The 18,088-nt window shown below is 41.7% G+C and overlaps 2 protein-coding genes across 3 annotated transcripts in view; both read right to left on the bottom strand.

The window, feature by feature from the left end:
- bsnb (bassoon (presynaptic cytomatrix protein) b) overlaps window positions 1-8,741 on the bottom strand; it is a gene marked incomplete at both ends in the record, with an annotated part of 80,892 nt that extends 72,151 nt beyond the window's left edge. Inside the window, one exon of the mRNA XM_083892864.1 lies at window positions 8,551-8,741. Within this exon, the coding sequence (XP_083748990.1) occupies window positions 8,551-8,741 (191 nt within the window). The remainder of the gene's footprint in view (window positions 1-8,550) is intronic.
- Window positions 8,742-10,332: 1,591 nt separating this feature from the next.
- On the bottom strand, window positions 10,333-16,295 carry bap1 (BRCA1 associated deubiquitinase 1). 2 transcript variants are annotated; one of them, XM_083892980.1, is made up of 17 exons: window positions 16,190-16,295; window positions 15,690-15,719; window positions 15,539-15,593; window positions 15,316-15,448; window positions 15,115-15,234; window positions 14,855-14,916; window positions 14,583-14,725; window positions 14,173-14,251; window positions 13,972-14,095; window positions 13,512-13,653; window positions 13,233-13,417; window positions 12,779-12,912; window positions 12,110-12,573; window positions 11,693-11,934; window positions 11,425-11,517; window positions 11,253-11,325; window positions 10,333-11,094 (listed from the first exon to the last, which is right to left on the bottom strand). In XM_083892980.1, the coding sequence occupies exons 1-17, from the start codon at window positions 16,224-16,226 to the stop codon at window positions 10,961-10,963; spliced, it is 2,250 nt and encodes a 749-aa protein (XP_083749106.1). In that variant the 5' UTR covers window positions 16,227-16,295; the 3' UTR covers window positions 10,333-10,960. The 2 variants fall into 2 exon arrangements, with proteins under 2 accessions (XP_083749106.1, XP_083749105.1); XM_083892979.1 differs by having other exon boundaries at window positions 11,693-11,937.
- Window positions 16,296-18,088: the final 1,793 nt, after the last annotated feature.

The following is an 18,088-nucleotide window of genomic DNA, read 5'->3' on the forward strand; positions in this document are numbered from 1 at the left end:
CATTTCTTAGAGCCATTAAAACGTCTCATCATAGCTCATGATAGGAAATATCAGACTACTCCAAACGTTGGCCCAACAGAGAGGCAGATTTATGAATATTTTATATCACCTCTATCACTTTCTCTGAAGTGCTCCTTTGTTTTCACTTTGAAGCCTTTTCCGTTGTGTGTTTAGAGGAAAACAAAAGTGTGTTGTAAAGTTTTTTCTTTGTTCGCTCTCAGATGTTATACTTTAGAGGAGGAAATGGACTTGTTTCCTCTGTGATAACAATTTAGACCTTGATGTCATGTCTGTCATGTGCAGAGATGATCTCAGCAGCAGAGAAAGGTGAAGAAAGAGAGAATCAGATTGTGGGAATTTGTGAGTCACTGCTGATGCACTAACCACCTGTGGTCACCGAGCCAAAGCCATCAGTACAGTGCACTCCAAGATCATTATTCAAAAGCTATAGCGACGTGGTGGCAACTTTACTGGGCTTTTGAGGACGATACTAAAGCTACAGGTCGTTGACGCAGCGGGTAGAAGACGGTAAATGTTCAAAATCTGTCCATTGTCCTCATGAGACAATAACACAACACAAGTATCATCCATCCATCTTCCACCTCTTTATCCTCCACATGAGAGTCTCATGGCCAATCTCAAAGACAAACAACCATTCACTCTCTTGGTCAATTGACTTAATCCCAATATTGTATGTTTTAGGAGTGTTGGACGTAATTGAACAGAGAAACATTAAGAGTTCCTTTAATATCCTGACTCATTTGTTCCTAGAGGCAGAAAAATGTCACCTTCCCAAAAACTGCTGTATAATAAAAAGTATTCTATATATTTGTTCCCCACTTTAAACGAGTCAGTCTTTTAAAATTAGTTCAGCCTGAAATATACATATGCAATATATTTTTTGAGATTTTAACCCATTAAAGACCAGTATGTTTACACAACTTGACCAAAAATCACCATCATTTCCAGAGAATACATTTCAAAGAGAATTTGATTGCTATCATTATTAGGCCCTGAGATGCGTCAATGATAGGCAGAAATATTGATTTGATGCATTGTTTTTGTTTGTTTGTTTGTTTGTTTTTGCAGTGTCAGACTTTAAAAAAAAGAAAACTGACTAATTTGTTCCTAGAGGCAGAAAATGTCAACTTCATCAAAACTGCTGTAAAAATATTTTACCCCACTTTAAATGAGTCAGTCTTTTAAAACTACTTCAACCTGAAACACACAAGATTTTAACCCATCAAAGACCAGTATATTTACACAATTCCACTGTTTTTGGGGGGGTTTTAAATAAAAAAATGACAATAATAATGTAATCATTATTTGGCCCTGAGATGAGTCAATGATTGGCAGAAACATTAATTTTGATGCATTGTTTTTGTTTTCTTGCCAGTGTCAGACTTTTAAAAAAAAAAACTTCCAAATTTGTTCCTCGAGGCAGAAAATGTCACCTTCCACAAAACGGTTGTAAATATATTATCTATATTTTTTCCTCACTTTAAATGAGTAAGTCTTTTAAAACTACTCCAGCCTGAAGTATACTTATCAAATATGAATTATATATTTTGAGATTTTAACCCATTAAAGGCCAGTATATTTACACAACTCCACTGTTTTTTTTTGTTTGTTTTTTTAAATAACAATAATAATGTAATCATTATTCGGCCCTGAGATGAGTCAACGATTGGCAGAAACATTGATTTTGATGAATTTTTTTTGTTTGTTTTTTTGCCAGTGTCAGACTTTTAAAAAACTGACAAATTTGTTCCTAGTGGCAAAAAATGTGCCCTTACCCCAAAACGGCTATAAAAATATAAAATATTAGTTCTAAATCTGACCAAAAATGAACATCCTCTGGGAAATTTGAGCTACATTCATTCAACACAAATAAAATGGCTTGACAATAAAAAACAGAACTCTAAAGGGTTAATGTGCCTTGGTACATAGACCTGTATTAATTGTAGCTACAGTCTCTGTGTATAAGCATCCTTTATAATCCTATATGTGTCTTATTGATTTATGGATGTGTTCAGTGGAAATGAAACTGTGTAACTGATGCTCTGCAGCCAAATCTATAGGATATTGTCCATTTAGTCATATTTATAGGTCAAAGCTGAAGGGAGCAGATGTATCACACATGTTCAAATAACGCATTTGGTTGTTTGTTGAAGTTTGTTTTTGTTCTTTTTCCAGGAAGAAAAAAACCTTTAATTATTCAACAGGAGGGACAGATTTATTTTGTCATGTTGTCACAGCTGGATACTCAACAGCGAAACGAGAGGTTTGGTGCGTTCATGTGCTTCACATAAGCCCAGTCCCGAATATGATATATGTTTTTGTAATTTCAGTCAAAAACAATGACAAATGTATTTTTGTTTGCTCGCTTTCAGGAACCAAGCGACAAACAGCTTCTCTGCACTGCGCTCACACAAATTGAAAAGAAACCATACAGAGCTAATTAACACATTTTTCAATTTGAATGTGACGGTGTCTGACGAATATGCCACGCACCTTGTTTTTGTTATTTTCATGCATTCGTGCATCAAACTCGGCAAAATATATTGAGAAATATCCAACATTTAGCTTTAGAGACATGAATAAGCGAGAGCAGAGAGCGTATACTTTCATATAAATATATACCCAAGGAATTTTGAGAAACCCAGAAGACTGTTGTAACGCGTCTAAAGCTTCAAATACTCGTCAAACTGAAGTCTCCATCTTCCACAGAGCAAAGGGAATATTTTAACATCATAAACACGTTTTATGAGTTATACTGACGCTTCCTCCTCTGCTGCTGTGTTTTCATACAAACTATGATAACGTGTTGATATTTTTTGTTGTTAGCGTTTTGCCGAAAGAGACGAGGCGATTGTTTTTGTCTTTTTACTGAGAGAAAGATTTCATCCAGATGATTAAAATACTCTTTAAGTTTTTGTTAAAGGCTTAGATCTGCAACTTGCTTCCGATAAGATAAGATTATCCTTTATTAACCCTTAGTATTCACATCTGTGCCGCAGGTGCACCCATGGTAATCTGCCGAATAATGTGGGAATAAAACACAACTCCTTATATGGACATCCTGGAAGTGTGTGTTCACAGGTCACATATTCAGGCTTTAAAAAATGCATCGATAAACTATAAAAGCACTCAGAGAGCACAGACCTCCGCCAAGGCAGCTCAGTTGCCCATTCTTATAACCTCTGTATATACTGTGTGTTTAAAGGGATAAAAGCTCTGTGTTCTAAGGGTTAATATGAATGTGATGGTAATAGATGAGACGCACACACACCATCCAATGTGTCCGTTGTGCCAAAAACACACACACAGAGAAACACACACTGGACACATTTCAGCTTCAGCGCGTCTCGTTCTCAAACGTACGAAGATTTTCACAATTTACATCCTTTTTTTTTCAAAGCCTCCTCTTCAGTCAGCCTCCCCCTCGCCCTCGCCCACGTACACCGAACATTCAATACAAGCTTTTGAACACCGAGACAACAATGCTTAAACTGCCAGTTTCTCTCCGAAAAATTCAACATTGTCCGTCACGGAGTTATAAATACTGAGAGCAGCTTTTGCATTATTTGTACAGGCTTCAGTAAACGTATGTAGTGCTTTCATAACTGAAGGTAAATTAATAATGAAGACGTGTACTGTTTGTACACCGAGTCTGAACCTATAACTGCATCCATTATTTCTGCGGGGGTTTTTAATGGACTTGTAGGTTTGTTTGGGTGCATTTGTCGTATTTTGATTTTGATTTACACACATTTTGATTTTGATTTTGCGTGTTCTAGTGTAGGGGGGGAGCAAGGGGGAGTCTGATTTTGCCCTTATAATTGACCCTGAAAATGTAGTGAGCTCTGATGTGGGCTTACGACGAAGTGGAAGATGAAATTACCCATGATGCTTTGCAAATTCAGTGAGCCGGCTGGTTTTTTTCAACAAAGACGGTGGCCACATCTGCAGAGGAACCTTTTTTGGTGTTAAGTATATTTTCGCAAATAAACACGTTACAATGTCTCAATGTGTTGGAATGTTGGTTTGATAAACATCTAGAGGGCCGTTTGAACCCTAATATCACTGACAATTTATGAAAGCAGATAGTTAACTAGCTAACTAGCGGGACCGTATCTATGTTCCCCGGGTCCTATGTTCCCCGCTTTGTATGTGACCGGGGAACATAGAACCCTTTCTCTAAAAAAGGGTCCTATGTTCGCGGCTGTTCACCCAAAAGGACCCGGAGAACATAGGACCATAACCCTAACCCTTACCCTTTACCCTGGAACCCCCAGGCTTCCACAAAGTGGGGAACATAGGACCCTTTTTTTAAAAAAAAAGGTCTGATGTTCCCCGATCGGGGAACATAGGACCCGGGGAACATAGGTACGACCCCCTAACGAGCTAGCTAGCAACTATTTGCCGAGTGCTTTGAGAGAGTAGTGTCATGCTCCACCGGTAGAATTGTCAAAATGTGACGTAGGTTAGCACGTTTGTTACTTTCACTACGCTAATTTGCATATAGTGGTGTCCCAATTCCCTAGGGAAGCTACTTCCCTCAACGAGGGGAATGTACAGTTGAGGGCACTTCAAACCAAGTGTAAATTTTAAGGGTGAGAAATGGGACAGGACCTTATACTTAAGCGAACATCAGCGTCAGACGTCGAATAAAGAATCGCTCTTTTTGGCATTTGGTCAAATATGTACACGCGATCTCATTTGCTAAACAGGGATCGATAAACAACAAAGTGTTGTGTTGTGGCATTGTCCTGATGCTCCCATGAGGGATCACCACAGCACATCATCACCCACACGACTGTTTATGGCGAGGGTCAGAGGTCAAATCTCTAGACCCTGAGCTACAGCAGCTCTTATAGAACATACTGCATTTACCGCAATATCTTTTCTTATATCAGGTTTTTAACACAACAAACGACGGCGCTCCATACATGACGTATGATGCGCTCGCTGTACTTATTTCGTGTCTACAAATTAGAGGGGTTTTCTTTTTAGTCTGGGGCTCCATACAAACCTGAGTGTTCAAAGCTCTTATGATTACGGAAGAAAACAGCTATTGCGGGTTAAACGTTTTCAAATCGAAAGTGCAATTTGCGAGATTAGCAACTCGGCTGCAAAGGCTGCAATTTATTTTCAATTTATTTCTATTTTTGACCGTTCTATATTTTAGGCCTACATATCATTGAGTTCTCAACCTTAGTAGTGAATATTTTTGTTTTATCTTGTTTTAAATCTGTAACTGTTACCCAAATATTTCAGGCAAATGACTAAAACTCTGAGGTGACGCTCTTATTTTGTGTCATCCACGTCTTCAAGGGCTCATATTTACCAACTTGACAGCAATGAATAAAATATAATAAGAGTCTAAAATAGCCGTGGAATCCACTTATGAATAAAGTTACATACTGTGTATATATACGGTATATTATGCCCGATTCATATTAACAGGCAAAGTCACAAAATAAAATGCTGCAGCTCAATTAAATGAAGATGAAAGTCTCCCAGCTACACTTCCAATTGTTTCTTACACTCTGTTTTTTGTTTGTTTTTGAAGGAAAGAGCCAGACTGAATCTTAAGAGAAAACATTTCAATCAGCCATATCATAAATATACTCTCTCACACTCTCATTTCTCACCATCACTCCCTCTCTCTGTGTCTGTCTGTTAACACACTCAGGCCTAACGTCACTTTATGAGACACCTCAGGGCAGATACCCGAGAGAAATCCAGATATAAAAGAATAATGAGGTGCATGGCATCAAACCCTGCCCCACTGTGAAAATACAGAATAAAGAGATAAAGTGCTGTTTTTTTCTTCTTCAAATAAAGACGCAGACAAACGCTAAACGTTGTTAAAGACGGTGTAAGAAATGTATTCTTATATTGAGACCAAATGATGACGTCATTGGAGACTGATACTAATAACAATGGAGCGATTCACGAAACTATTTGTGGGCCACAGGCACCGCGTGGTCGTGTTTTGGCGTTTTAGCAGCGCAGATATTGAACGCTACCAGACCTAAAAAGCCTCAGCACCCCTCTCACAAATGTTTTTCAATCAGAGGTGAACAAACACAGGGGATCTGCAGCGGAGATGCATTAAAATATAGACGTCTGAAAGCAGAGTGGAAGCCGAGGACAGACTGACGGCGACAGACATATCGATGTGGATACTTTTCCACCAGACAGGGAAGCAACACTTCTGTCATAGACTTTGTCGGTTGATATTTAATGTGTATAACGTTTTATGGCCCATTATTGTCACCTTGTTGTCATACATTAGGTTTAATGTTCATTTGTTTAAAGGCAAAACGGTTGGTGAAGTGGTTAGCGGTTAGCGGTTAGCACTCTTGCCTTTGCAGCCCCGTTGCATGTTCTCCCCATGTGTGTGTGTGGGTTCTCCGGCTTCCTCCCGCAATCCAAAAACATGCTATATGTGGATTAGTTAAATTGGACACTCTAGAGCACATGTTTCAAACTCAAGGCCCGGGGGCCAAATGTGGCCCCCCACATCGTTTTATGTGGCCCACGAGGACTATGCTGCTTTAAGGCGTGTGTTGACCATAAACAACATTTCCCACAACGCATGGCGATTGTGTTACCCGTGAAGTGACGGCATCCCGCCACTGGTTTTCAGTGTATCATTTTATATGCATCATGCGACGAATGAAATATCCACAAATGATCCCAAAATATCCAGGAAGAGAAAGATTGATGCAGTTTGAAGAAAGATGGGAAGGCGAATACATGTTTGTGCTTCAAGGAGAAAAACCGGTACGTCTTTTGTGTTACGAGGTGGTGTCGGTCGTCAAAGAGTACGATCTACGTCGACATTTTGACACCAAACAAGGAGCCAAGTCTGCCAAAGTTAGCCTTCAAGAAAAACAACAAATTGTCAAAGAATTAAAAGGCAAACTGCGATCGTAGCTGAATGTGTTCACAAAAGCCACAACCAAAAACGATGCTGCAGTGAAAGCTAGCTTTATTGTGGCTGACGAAATCACCCGTGACCCTCAGTGAATATGAGTTTGACACCCGTGGTATAGAGCGTGAGAGTAGATGGTTGTTTGTCTCTATGTGTCCCTGCGATGGACTGCCGATCTGTCCAGGGTGTACAACAATGTCAGCTGGTATCGGCACAGGGACGATAACGTGGTAGAAAATGGATGTTTTAAAGGAATATGGCTCCTACACATCTACAATTGTTTTAGCTTTGAAGAACTCTGCATCATCGTGATACGATAGGGAGGGGGTGAAAACTTAAGACAGGCAGAGACACTGTGAACAGGTGCATCAAAAAAATTTTTTAAAAGAATCAAGATGCAGCTGTGTCTCTGTGTGTAACCATTCAGGTCTACAACTGCTGAACTGTGTAATTGAGGCAATATCAGATCTTGTTGGAAGGGTAATCCCCTTTCACACGCCCCCACACACACACACACACACACACACACACACACACACACAGCAACCGTAGACCTGCAGGCTACTTACTTACTACATGTGATTGCACACACACACACACACACACAATCAGGGGCTGGTTGTATCAGCCTATTGTGTCCAAATAATGCACATTTTCATTCCTATCACTGTGTTAATGTGTCTGAGCTGAGGATGGATTTGTCACGGCCGGTTTTTATGTGCAGTCGGTGGAAAAAAACACCATTTCCCACTCTACAGTGACAGCATATTGATTTGAACAGTGATCAGAGAGATGACACAGCTCTGGTATACATTATATATATATATATAGGTGTGTGTGTATTAGTCATTCTATACAATGCTGTCATACAGACGCCTCCTCCTCACCAATGAGCAATGATGGGAAAATGATGTAATTTCTCAAAAAATGACTGGCTTCCTTTTTTTCCCCCTTTTCCAGGCATTCATGTCGAGGCATGTTGAGGAAATGATCAGCCTGTAATGGAATCGACTGAACGAGGAGCTCGTGCATCACCTACATGTTCTAATGTAATCATCATCAGCACCACACGCTATGGAAAGCATTAATATTCCTGTGTGTGTGAGTACGGGCTGTTCCTCACTATGGAGCAGCAACAACAACAAAAAAAGAAAAAATGTCGCTCTTTCATTCATGATACTCGGGAGAGACGCCGTGAAAACGGGCGTAGAAATCCCCCCCCCCACCCCCCATGAACCGACTGAACCACACACCGCCTGTACGTGGCGCTATACGACGAAAGTGAGCGTATATATTACATTTGACTACATTAGACCCAAACTCACGTTGACTATGATGTTGGTGCTGCCAGAGAAAGAGAGAATACATATGGGGTTTTAAACGCGGGTGGTGGTGGTGGTGGTATATGGTGTTGACAAGGATATTGAAATAAATAATTAAGCGCCCATTCAAGCCCGTCTCTCTCCACGCACTCGCTTCACGCTTATATCACCGCTCCATATCGCACAGATGTCCGGTACGAGCCACGCTGCCGTGTAACCGCCCTGATTTCCCCCCCTCCTCTCTACGTTTAGCGGGGGGAAGCGTCGTCGCTGTGCGGCTACCTGTTAATCCCGGGGCCGGGTTCAGCACCAGCGCTTCCTCCGGCGGGCGCTCCATTGCTCGGCTTGATGAGCTGTCCAGAGTCCGGTGGTGCTGAAATGGAAGCCGGAGTCGCCGCCGCTGCCGCTGCGGGGACGGCGGGGCCGGACAGTCCCGGCTGTCCCTCCCCCTCCATGCTCGCCTCGTTCCCCATCGCGAAAGGTGTCGACGGCGAGGAGCGATGTTGTCGGTCGGTTCTACAGCTGTGCTACACAAACTCGGATGAAACTCAGCGCGGCTCTCCTTCCGCCATCATCACCTACAGTTCAGCATCCTGCACGGAGCACGCGCACTGACGACGGAGAGGGCGAGGGGAACGCGCTGACGCAATGGGGTGGGAGCTGGTAGTGGTTTGTGGTGCGTGCGCGTCCACGCGGCGCTCGGGTTATTTGGAGTCAACAGCAGACGCAGATCCCTCTGAGCGCAGTGGGGACGACTGGGAGCTCCCCGGTTCTCCACTGTTTGTTCTTAACCCTAGAACACCATTGCCGGGTGGCAAATGGTGTTTTCACCCGAGCTGATACATTGATGTGATTTTCATGAAAACAAAGTTTTGATCTTCATTATTTTATTTTTTTAAGAAATGTTTTGTCAAAAATACACGTAAAGAGTGATGGTTATCTAAATAAATTGTGTAACATGTTACAAAGGAGAAAACTTGGCATTATTATAAAAACACAAATACATTTTTTAAGTGTCTAAGATGAAATCCTAGATTTCTTAACCCTTAGTGCTCACGCGGCACAGATCTGTGCCGCAGGTGCACCCATGGTAATTTGCTGTGGGAATAATACACAACTCCTTATATGGACATCCTGGGGGTCTGTGTTTATAGGTCATACAATCAGGCTTTTAAAAAAAATGTGTTGGGTTTTTTGATATCACATTTTTTGTAGTGATATAAATTAGCGATAAATGTGCAGAAGTCACAAAATAAACGTGTTTTTCTTTTCTTTTCGTTCATAAAAACGAGCCAAGTGAACTTTGAACTGTGGCGTATTCGACGAATTTCACAAATTCAATCCGATTTTAAACATTTGGACTATTTTTTATATAGTTGCTGAAAAAAGGATATAAGACACTCTATGTTGCACATTGTTAAAGCCTCTGTATATACTGTATGTTTAAATATAGTAATGGGGAAAAAGAGCAGCTGGAACCTCTGTGTTCTAAGGGTTAAAGTTCCTTTCTACTGTGTGTGTGTCATCTCCCCCAGAAGAGTCTCTTAGAGATAAAGCTGAGAGGACATCCTCTTTGAAAGAGTGCTCTCCTCAGTGTACACTAACTGCAACTACAATAACACGTTCACCCATCTATCCATTCTCAACTGCTTGTCCTTTGAGGGTCGTCCAGGTAACGAGAGCCGATCCCATCTGACGGTGGATGGGAGGTGTGGATCTCACAGGCCCTGACATATAGAGACAAACTACACTGACAGTAGTCTGTCAATCATGCTAACTCAATCTGGATAGAGGGAGGAAGTCAGCACGAGAATTCAATTCCACTTATTCATTCTACATTATACATCCTAATCTAACTCCTAGTTTTGTACATGTGTACATTTTTAATGTGTATTTTGTTTTTATTTAAACAAACACAAAAGAAAAGTAAGAAAAAGGTACTTTCACTGACTTTATTTCTTTTCTCTTTTTTTTTAGCATGAATTGGTAAGCACAAAGAACTGAGCTCATCGTACAAGTGAGCCCAGCGAACAGATACATATGTACAAAACACACAAACTGCACTCATCCAATGTAAATATTCATTCATCCCGAGATCCATATCTGGTACAAAAATAACACAAGAGCTTGTTTTTCCATTCGCAGGACCTCGAGACAAACACACACACACACACACAGAGCAGAGACTCAGTGAAAAAGATCTTCTAAACTCTTGACATTCAAAGCAACTATGAAGAATGGGATTATTATATTGTACAGTTAATTACACTACACTGAATATCCTGCAGCTGAAATGTTGTGGACGACAAAAACTACTTCAAATCAGCGCTGTGAAAACATGAAAAAGGGAGGGAGAGGGCAGAAGAAAACGTTACCAGAGATAAATTCATGTTCCCACAAATGACTCTAATGACTGTACTGACCACAAGACTCAAGAAGATCTTTTCAGCAAAAGTATTCCGGTGCATCGTCGAGGACTTTTCTTTTTTTTTTTGCATATTTACAAAACGATAATAACGTGGCACTGGCACAAAATGGAATCTAAAATAGAGGGTACATATATATATACATGAAAGGGTTTAAAATCACATATGGTTGATTTGATGAGGCAACTGTCTTTGTGTGAGGAGTGCAGCAGCTTTTGTCTTCCCCCCCCTCCGTCCCTCGCAGACGTTGTTGTGATTGTTTGTCGTTACTGACGTTTGGCTTTGTAAGGTCGGGAGCGTTTCCTGCGGTCCGGTTTCCTCTGTTTGTGCAGGCGGCCGATGCTAACTCCCTGACGACGGCGCACAGAGATGTTTTGCTCCACCAGGCTGGCCAACATCCCTGCAGAAAAAAAAACACACACAGAAACATGCAATTCACCAATTGTTGAAATGTATGGACATTGTTTCAGGATAGAGAGGTTTACTCATGTTGAAACAACCTCATGTATGAACTACTCTTAAAAGCTAAAATGTAAAAAGCGTTGACTTGACATTTACCTTCTTGAGCCAGCATTGAAATAAAGGTGCAGATGAACTCGTCGTAATTATGGGTCCTCCTCTGATCGTCAATCTGTACAAAAAAAGAAACGGGTGAGTATCAAAACACAAAATACCGTTCACATCACACCGAGGAGGACATTTAATAGGTTCCGGGTCAACGGAAACCTACTTTGTATTTCTTTCTCTTTTCCACTTCTTCCTTTAGATAGACTTCATAATTGGCGATGTCAGCCTCTACACACTTGAGCAGCGCAAGCAGTTCCTGCAAGAGAGAGCGAGAGAGAGAGAAAAGGGTGAAGTGGTGCTTATTATAGAGTATAATTCCAGTATACAACGTGTCCCTAATTGGCAGCACAGACAAAAAAAAAATAGTGAAGGTAGAGTAAAGTAAAAAGAAACCAAACCAGGGTATAATGAAGAGGATTTTCTAGACTTACTTTTGGGGAGTACTTATCCCCGGGGGGCTTGTTGCCTGCAGCCGTTTCTGTAGCGTTGAGTTTTTCCTTGCTGGGTTTCACCTCCACTCCATCTTTGCTCTCCTCTTCCTTAACCTTCACAGATGGCCCCGCGTCTCCCTCATTTCCTCCTTCCTTCTCTGCTGCCACCAGTCTCGCTTGCTCTTCCTCTTTTATCTTCTCCGGAGTACACGGCGGCAGCTTTGTGCCATCGGTGGCCAAATCTGCTAAAAAAAAAAAAATACATAACGCAATCAATAAACAGCAAAATTAGCGAGACACCGTACCTTACTGTATCCTCATTATGTTCAGTTTCACATGATCAACATTTTCCAAACTGAAACGCTGACTTCAGCAGGCGCGCTAACAAGCGCGACATTAGCGATCATGTCCACTCACCAGGCGGAGGGAGAGCATAGATGACTCCGTCCTCCTTTAAGTGCAACATGGCTATGCTGACAGAGGGACCCAGTTCTCGTACGGCGCGGTTGTGTCTGGAGTCGAGCCGGAGCATCTCGTCTTCACCGAACAGCACGCGAGACAGGTGGGACGCGACCGGGCTGGACGGGCGCGTGGCGGCCTGGGATCGCGCGGGCGAGCGCAGCGGCGAGTTGAAGGCGCTGCCGATCTCCGAGGCCGTGTCGGTGCTCTCGTTGCTGGGCGTGGGGGAGGGCTGCGAGGCAGATGTGATGCAGATGCCGCCCGTGCGGCCCTCGGTGCGCACAGAGAGGGGCGTGTTTAGGGCGTCTTTCCTCTGGGCCTCTTTCTTCAGTTTCTCGGCCAACACGCTCAGGGCGATCTGGCTTTCCATTCCGGTCACAGTTCGACCCGGTCGCGAGCGCAGACTCGCTTTCCGTCTGAATCTTGACAGAAAAACAACAATTAAACAATTACAGTTGTTAAGGTCACTCCTATATCAGATTCAGATAATGATATGACATGAGTTTTACTTGATAACAGATATTTTCTCTGCATTATTCCTTGAGAAATTCATTCATCAGATACTGAGACACTGACAACATTCCCTCTTTGACAGAGGTAGTTACGCCCCGATACCATATCACTAACCTGCTTGACGTGCTGGCAGAACCAGTTACTTCTTCCTCCTCGTCTTCATAGTCCTCTTCATCGTCCGAGTACGGCGGTTGGGGGGTTGCCGGCGTGCGAGAACGAGCAACTCCAGCAGCGAGATCCTCCTCTTCCTGTCAATTAGAGGGTCCAGGGTTAGTAATATTCAACTAGAATGCAGAGTGTGCTTGCTCGGGTGCATTTCACTAATGCGAGCTGCTAGTACAGGGTCTCTGCAGGTTTCAACAAGTCAAATTTAAGACTTTTTAAGACTTTTTTAAGACCATAATGAATACAATTTAAGACCCATTTCAAATCCATACTGGCAAAAAAGTAATCAAATGTGTTTCCTCGGTAACTGTCAAACGTTATAGTAACGCAAACAGTTGTGTGTTAACTTTTACATAAATTCATATTCATACACCGTACTCCATTCTTCCCTTCAAGTGCTCACCTGCATCGGAGACTTGGCATAGTTGTGGTTGTCCAGGAAAGCCGGCAGGCGCTGGCCGGCGGTGTTGGAACCGCCGGCCGACTGTGGACCTCCACCAGAGGGGGCTGCTGGTTTGCCCATGACCTTGGTGTTTCCTGAAGGGTTAGGAGCGTCCTTGGATCGACCCCCTGACTCATCCACTGAATCTAAAACAAGAAGAATTGTTTCTACATGTGTCAACTTACAACTTATAGGATAAAATTCAAAGAAAGACAATAGGAATAAATGCAACTGAAATACCTGAAGAAGCCTGATCGGCCGACTGAGATGTGACCGGCTCTGCGTCTGTCTCTTTCTTGATCGCTGCGGCGTTGTCATCGGGAGACGAGGACTCCTGCTGCTTCTTGTCATGGACGAGTTCTGGCTGTGTGAGCCGGATCATCTGATATATACGCCATGACAAAATATTCAACATCAACGAAAAATATAACGCTTCAAGCCTGATTCTACAGCATTATTATTTCCACTATCAACAGACATGACTAAAAAGACTTGCTTTACATCCTACATTGTATGATTTTGGGCTGTCCCAACGTAAAACAATCGAGGCGATTTTTCTTCGATCGTTGCTCCTACACTGTACTGTGTGAGTGAGGTTCAACAACAGCTGTGGACTAAAGCCAGCATCAGTATTTGGCGTTATCAGCAATAACTGTGAAATAGTGATTTGTCCGCGTCGACCCCTCCGGCAGTTCCTGACCTTCTGCAGACCCTCGAGAACAGTCTGTCGATTCCTCTTCAGAACTTCAAGTTTGGACTCGTACTTCACCCTGCGGTCTGGCACCACCGCCATCAGGTTGAAGCGGATATCGTGGTACGGCTCGCTGTGAGAGAGAGCGGATCAGCATCATGAAGACGTCAGTCATGCAGGAGCCTGAGCGGAGACTGTTTCAGGACTCACCCAGCTGTGGCCAGTCCAATCCTCTCCATGATAACTCGCCGAGCTTTGTCAGTCCATTCCTCCTCCTCCCCCCAAGGTCCTAAAATGCAGTCATAACAAACACTTTTTATTATTTGTATGAGTATCATCTTATAACTTACTGACAACCTAATAACTTGACTGAAATAAAATAATTAATAAATAATTGTGACGTAAATGTGTTCTTCTTCTTCTTCTTTTTTGGAGTTGACAGACTGGACGCAGCTTTGGCGTTATTCTGCCCCCTACAGTCTGAAGACGTATCTGCATTTAAGGGCTGTCCCATTTCTAAGTGACAAAATAACCCTCAACACTTGGTTTTGAGGGCCAGTTAAGATTAAGGGTTGAGCTTGAGGGTTAAGATAGGAATTGGAATTGGCCCCAAGTCTTACCATGGTCAATAGGGTAAGCTTTAAGTCCATCAAGTTCAAAGAGGCGGTCTTTGATGGGCACATAGCTAACAAAGTGGAACGCTTCCATGGTCCGCACTGCACTGATTCCGTTCTGTTTCTCTGGCAGGTGCCTTGGTTCCGGCCTACAGAGGAATATAAAAAGAGAGCTTAAAAACCTGATGAATTCATACATAAAGCCTGAAGACCAAAACACATGCTCACATAACCAGACAACCTGTACTTTTAAAAACAGGGAAGTGACTGTGACTTACCTGGCATGGCTGTTGTGTGCTCTGGCAAGCTCTGGGGCATTTCCTATTGCGTAACCTTTACTCTGAAAAGCAAACATTACAGTGAGTGAGGAGGAAGAGAGGAAGCAAAAGAGAGATGTGACTGTTGTAGAGGCACTATATATGAATATGTTACAACCACAGAAACAAAAGGCAATTCCTACAGGAATTTGTGACTAATGTATGGAATACAATGCATGTGAGGATTTATCTAGAATGAATGCCTATAACAAATATCTTACCTCTGGACTAAAACCTTTTGTGAACGCCTTCATGCGACTAATGGTGGTGCCGAGCTCAACACCGCTGCAGTTCAGAAGCACACTCAACAGGGCGTGAGTGGCGCATGAATTCGGTATCAACTAAAATGACACAAGAAATTCCAAAGACGTCACAAGTTAGAGGAGCCATTTTTGAAAGTGATCGTATACATATATACTTACTTGATGAGCGAAAAACATATCATTGACGATTTCCTCATCAATGACAGACGTCTCGTCCACCAGAGTGTTAACTTTCCTCCTGGATCGACGTTCCTCGATCCACTTGAACAGGAAGATGAAGCCATAGACGGGGCTGGAAAATCAACGTTTTCCACGTAAAGTAAAGAACGGCAAGAGGTGGCGACAGACGTGAACATGAACTGACAGACAGCGAGTTGCATACCTTTGACACTTGCTTTGAAGATCATAGATTTCCTCGACCTGGACACCTTTCACACCTATAAAATAATAATAAACACACAAAAAGAGACATTAGATTTATCTTACTTATCAAAAGACTCAAAGGTTTGGTTACTTCATATAAAGGCACTCACCAAAATCTTCCACGAGTAGAGTGAACAGCCCTGAAATTATAAAGCTTTTTATTATTTATGGAGTCTATAATAATCATAAAATGATTATTATGAGAATTAAAACAAGTTTTCTGATTTTTCAGCTTCTTAAATGTGAATAGTTTCCAGTTTCTTTGCTCCATATAACAAATAAATCATTAAAACAGAATCAATTTATGGACCAAACGACTCAATTAATCAAGATAATAATCGAAAGATTAATCGATTATGAAAATAATTGTTAGTTGCAGCCCTAGTTAAAGTAGCCATAACATCCATTAGAAAAACAATAGACAGCCTGGGTTACTTATTCTCTTCTCTTTGGTTAATCCCATGAAAACATTACACATAAACATGTTGTTGAACCATGTTTTTAATCTACTATTGCGCCAATGTTCTGATTTTAATGAGTCAAATCTGCCCCTGATGCTAAACTCAGGCTAGCGTTTGTTAGCTGTGTGTTGTCTGACGACATTACTCACCTGGATCGCTCTCGAGCTCCAACCAGCCTTTGTTCATGTTTGCATGTGTGCGCAGACGAGCGGTATTTATGATGTTTTCATGTCCATGTCGCGAAGTGAGGTAACAAAGTTTGACGGTAAAGCTGCGTCCATTCACGGGACGGACAACTGAGAGGAGTTCAACATAAACACAATAGACACAACTGTGGGCGCGGACCAACGCGTCATCACGCTGCGACGAGTGTCGCCGCTCCTACGGTCCGGGTCCAAGTGGTAACTTCCTGTAAACAAACCTTAAAAAAAAAAACTAATTAATCAATCAACAAACAGAAGAAATATTTCAAATTGGGTTTAACAACATCCGTATAATTAGCCTGTGTGATAATTGGCAGTGTTACATAAATGTGAGCAGGCAAAATGTCATAAAACCAAAATTAATTATGTAAATGAAGCACAAACCAACACACACACATATGGAGTTTATATATTGAGATAATACAATAAGACCAGGAACAACCAATAAAACAAAATGTCATATTAAATTAAACTACATAAAAAAGGTGGTCTTTCATCATTCATCATTTTCTCACTTTTTAATCCAAACGAGCTCTACGCTTTTCCCCCCATCGATATGCTGCAAAATCACCTTATCATCCTTATGGTCCTTATGTCAGTGTGAGAATAAACTGGAATAAAGGGAATACTGGATAGGAAGCAGTAGTTCATTCAAAAACTCTAGTGGATTGGAAATGTATTAAATAAATGTAAACATATATTGTAAACATTTAATTTGGTCAGTAATAATTTTACTTTAGCAGTCATTTTATTTGTTATTGCCTTTCATTACTTGCTGAAGTGTTCTTGGTTGACAGGTTTTTCAATCCCGGAACCTTAGATGAAAAATCTTGGGGGAAGGAATTCATGGTCACACTGGAAAAAAAAATTGGAAATTAGAACGTTTATCGGTTCATTTACATAAACGTACTGTAGCTGTTAATTGAGTGACCATTGCACGCGTTAAGTGCGGGTTAATTGAGGGGCACAGCGCGCAGTATTCAAGGTGAGCTCCGACTGTTTGTTTGGGTTTACATTACGCGTTTTAGCTAGCCGTATTTTACAGTAGCATTAGCAGTGGAGCGTTGCACTCACACACAAATTAGATTGTTATCTTTCTACGACGGTTGTCAAAAAACAGTCGGCTCGTCAGGGGAACTGGTGTCATTCTTCCAGCTCTACTTACAACCAGTCATCATATTTTACTGCCACAGATGAACAGGGAAGATTACGTGGTTTCGTCGTTTGAAATTGCGTTCATTGTGTAAGTAGCTATTAGCTAGCATGTTGTTGGCGTGTTGACCCCGCTTTAGAGATGGTAGTGTTCATGTGCATTTAATAGGGCAGCAAAAGGAGATAATATGTAATTTCAGCTGTGTGTCGTTCGTGTTTACTAACGACAACAATAACGTAACCTATTGGCTGCAGAGGTAGCTTTGGGCTGCTAGCTAACTGCCTCCATCCTCGGCCATTGGGGAAAATAGAGCACTTCGTGTCACCACATGACAAACACAAAAATCAATATTTTTAACAATAATTTGGGTTTAGTGCTGCTCAGTGTTTATATCCTTCATCAAGGACCGAGATGACATTCAACCACTGACACTGAACAATCAAAAAACAAAGTGAAAAACAACAATTGATTCTCAATTAAACCATTAATAATTGGTTTATTGGAGACAATCATCAACAGATTAACCAATGATCAAAGTAATCATTATTTACAGTTGTAGTGGCAAGTGTAAACTTAGATTCCAAAGCCACTCAAAGGCTTGACTTGTTTCAATTCCTCAATCACCAAGGCAAGGAAGAGTCATAAAGGTTTGCACGTTTATTTCCACTTCCAGGTTACATTGCCATCCATAT

The sequence above is a fragment of the Microchirus variegatus genome, assembly GCF_963457635.1.
Source record: "Microchirus variegatus genome assembly, chromosome: 7".
Classification (NCBI taxonomy): domain Eukaryota; kingdom Metazoa; phylum Chordata; class Actinopteri; order Pleuronectiformes; family Soleidae; genus Microchirus; species Microchirus variegatus.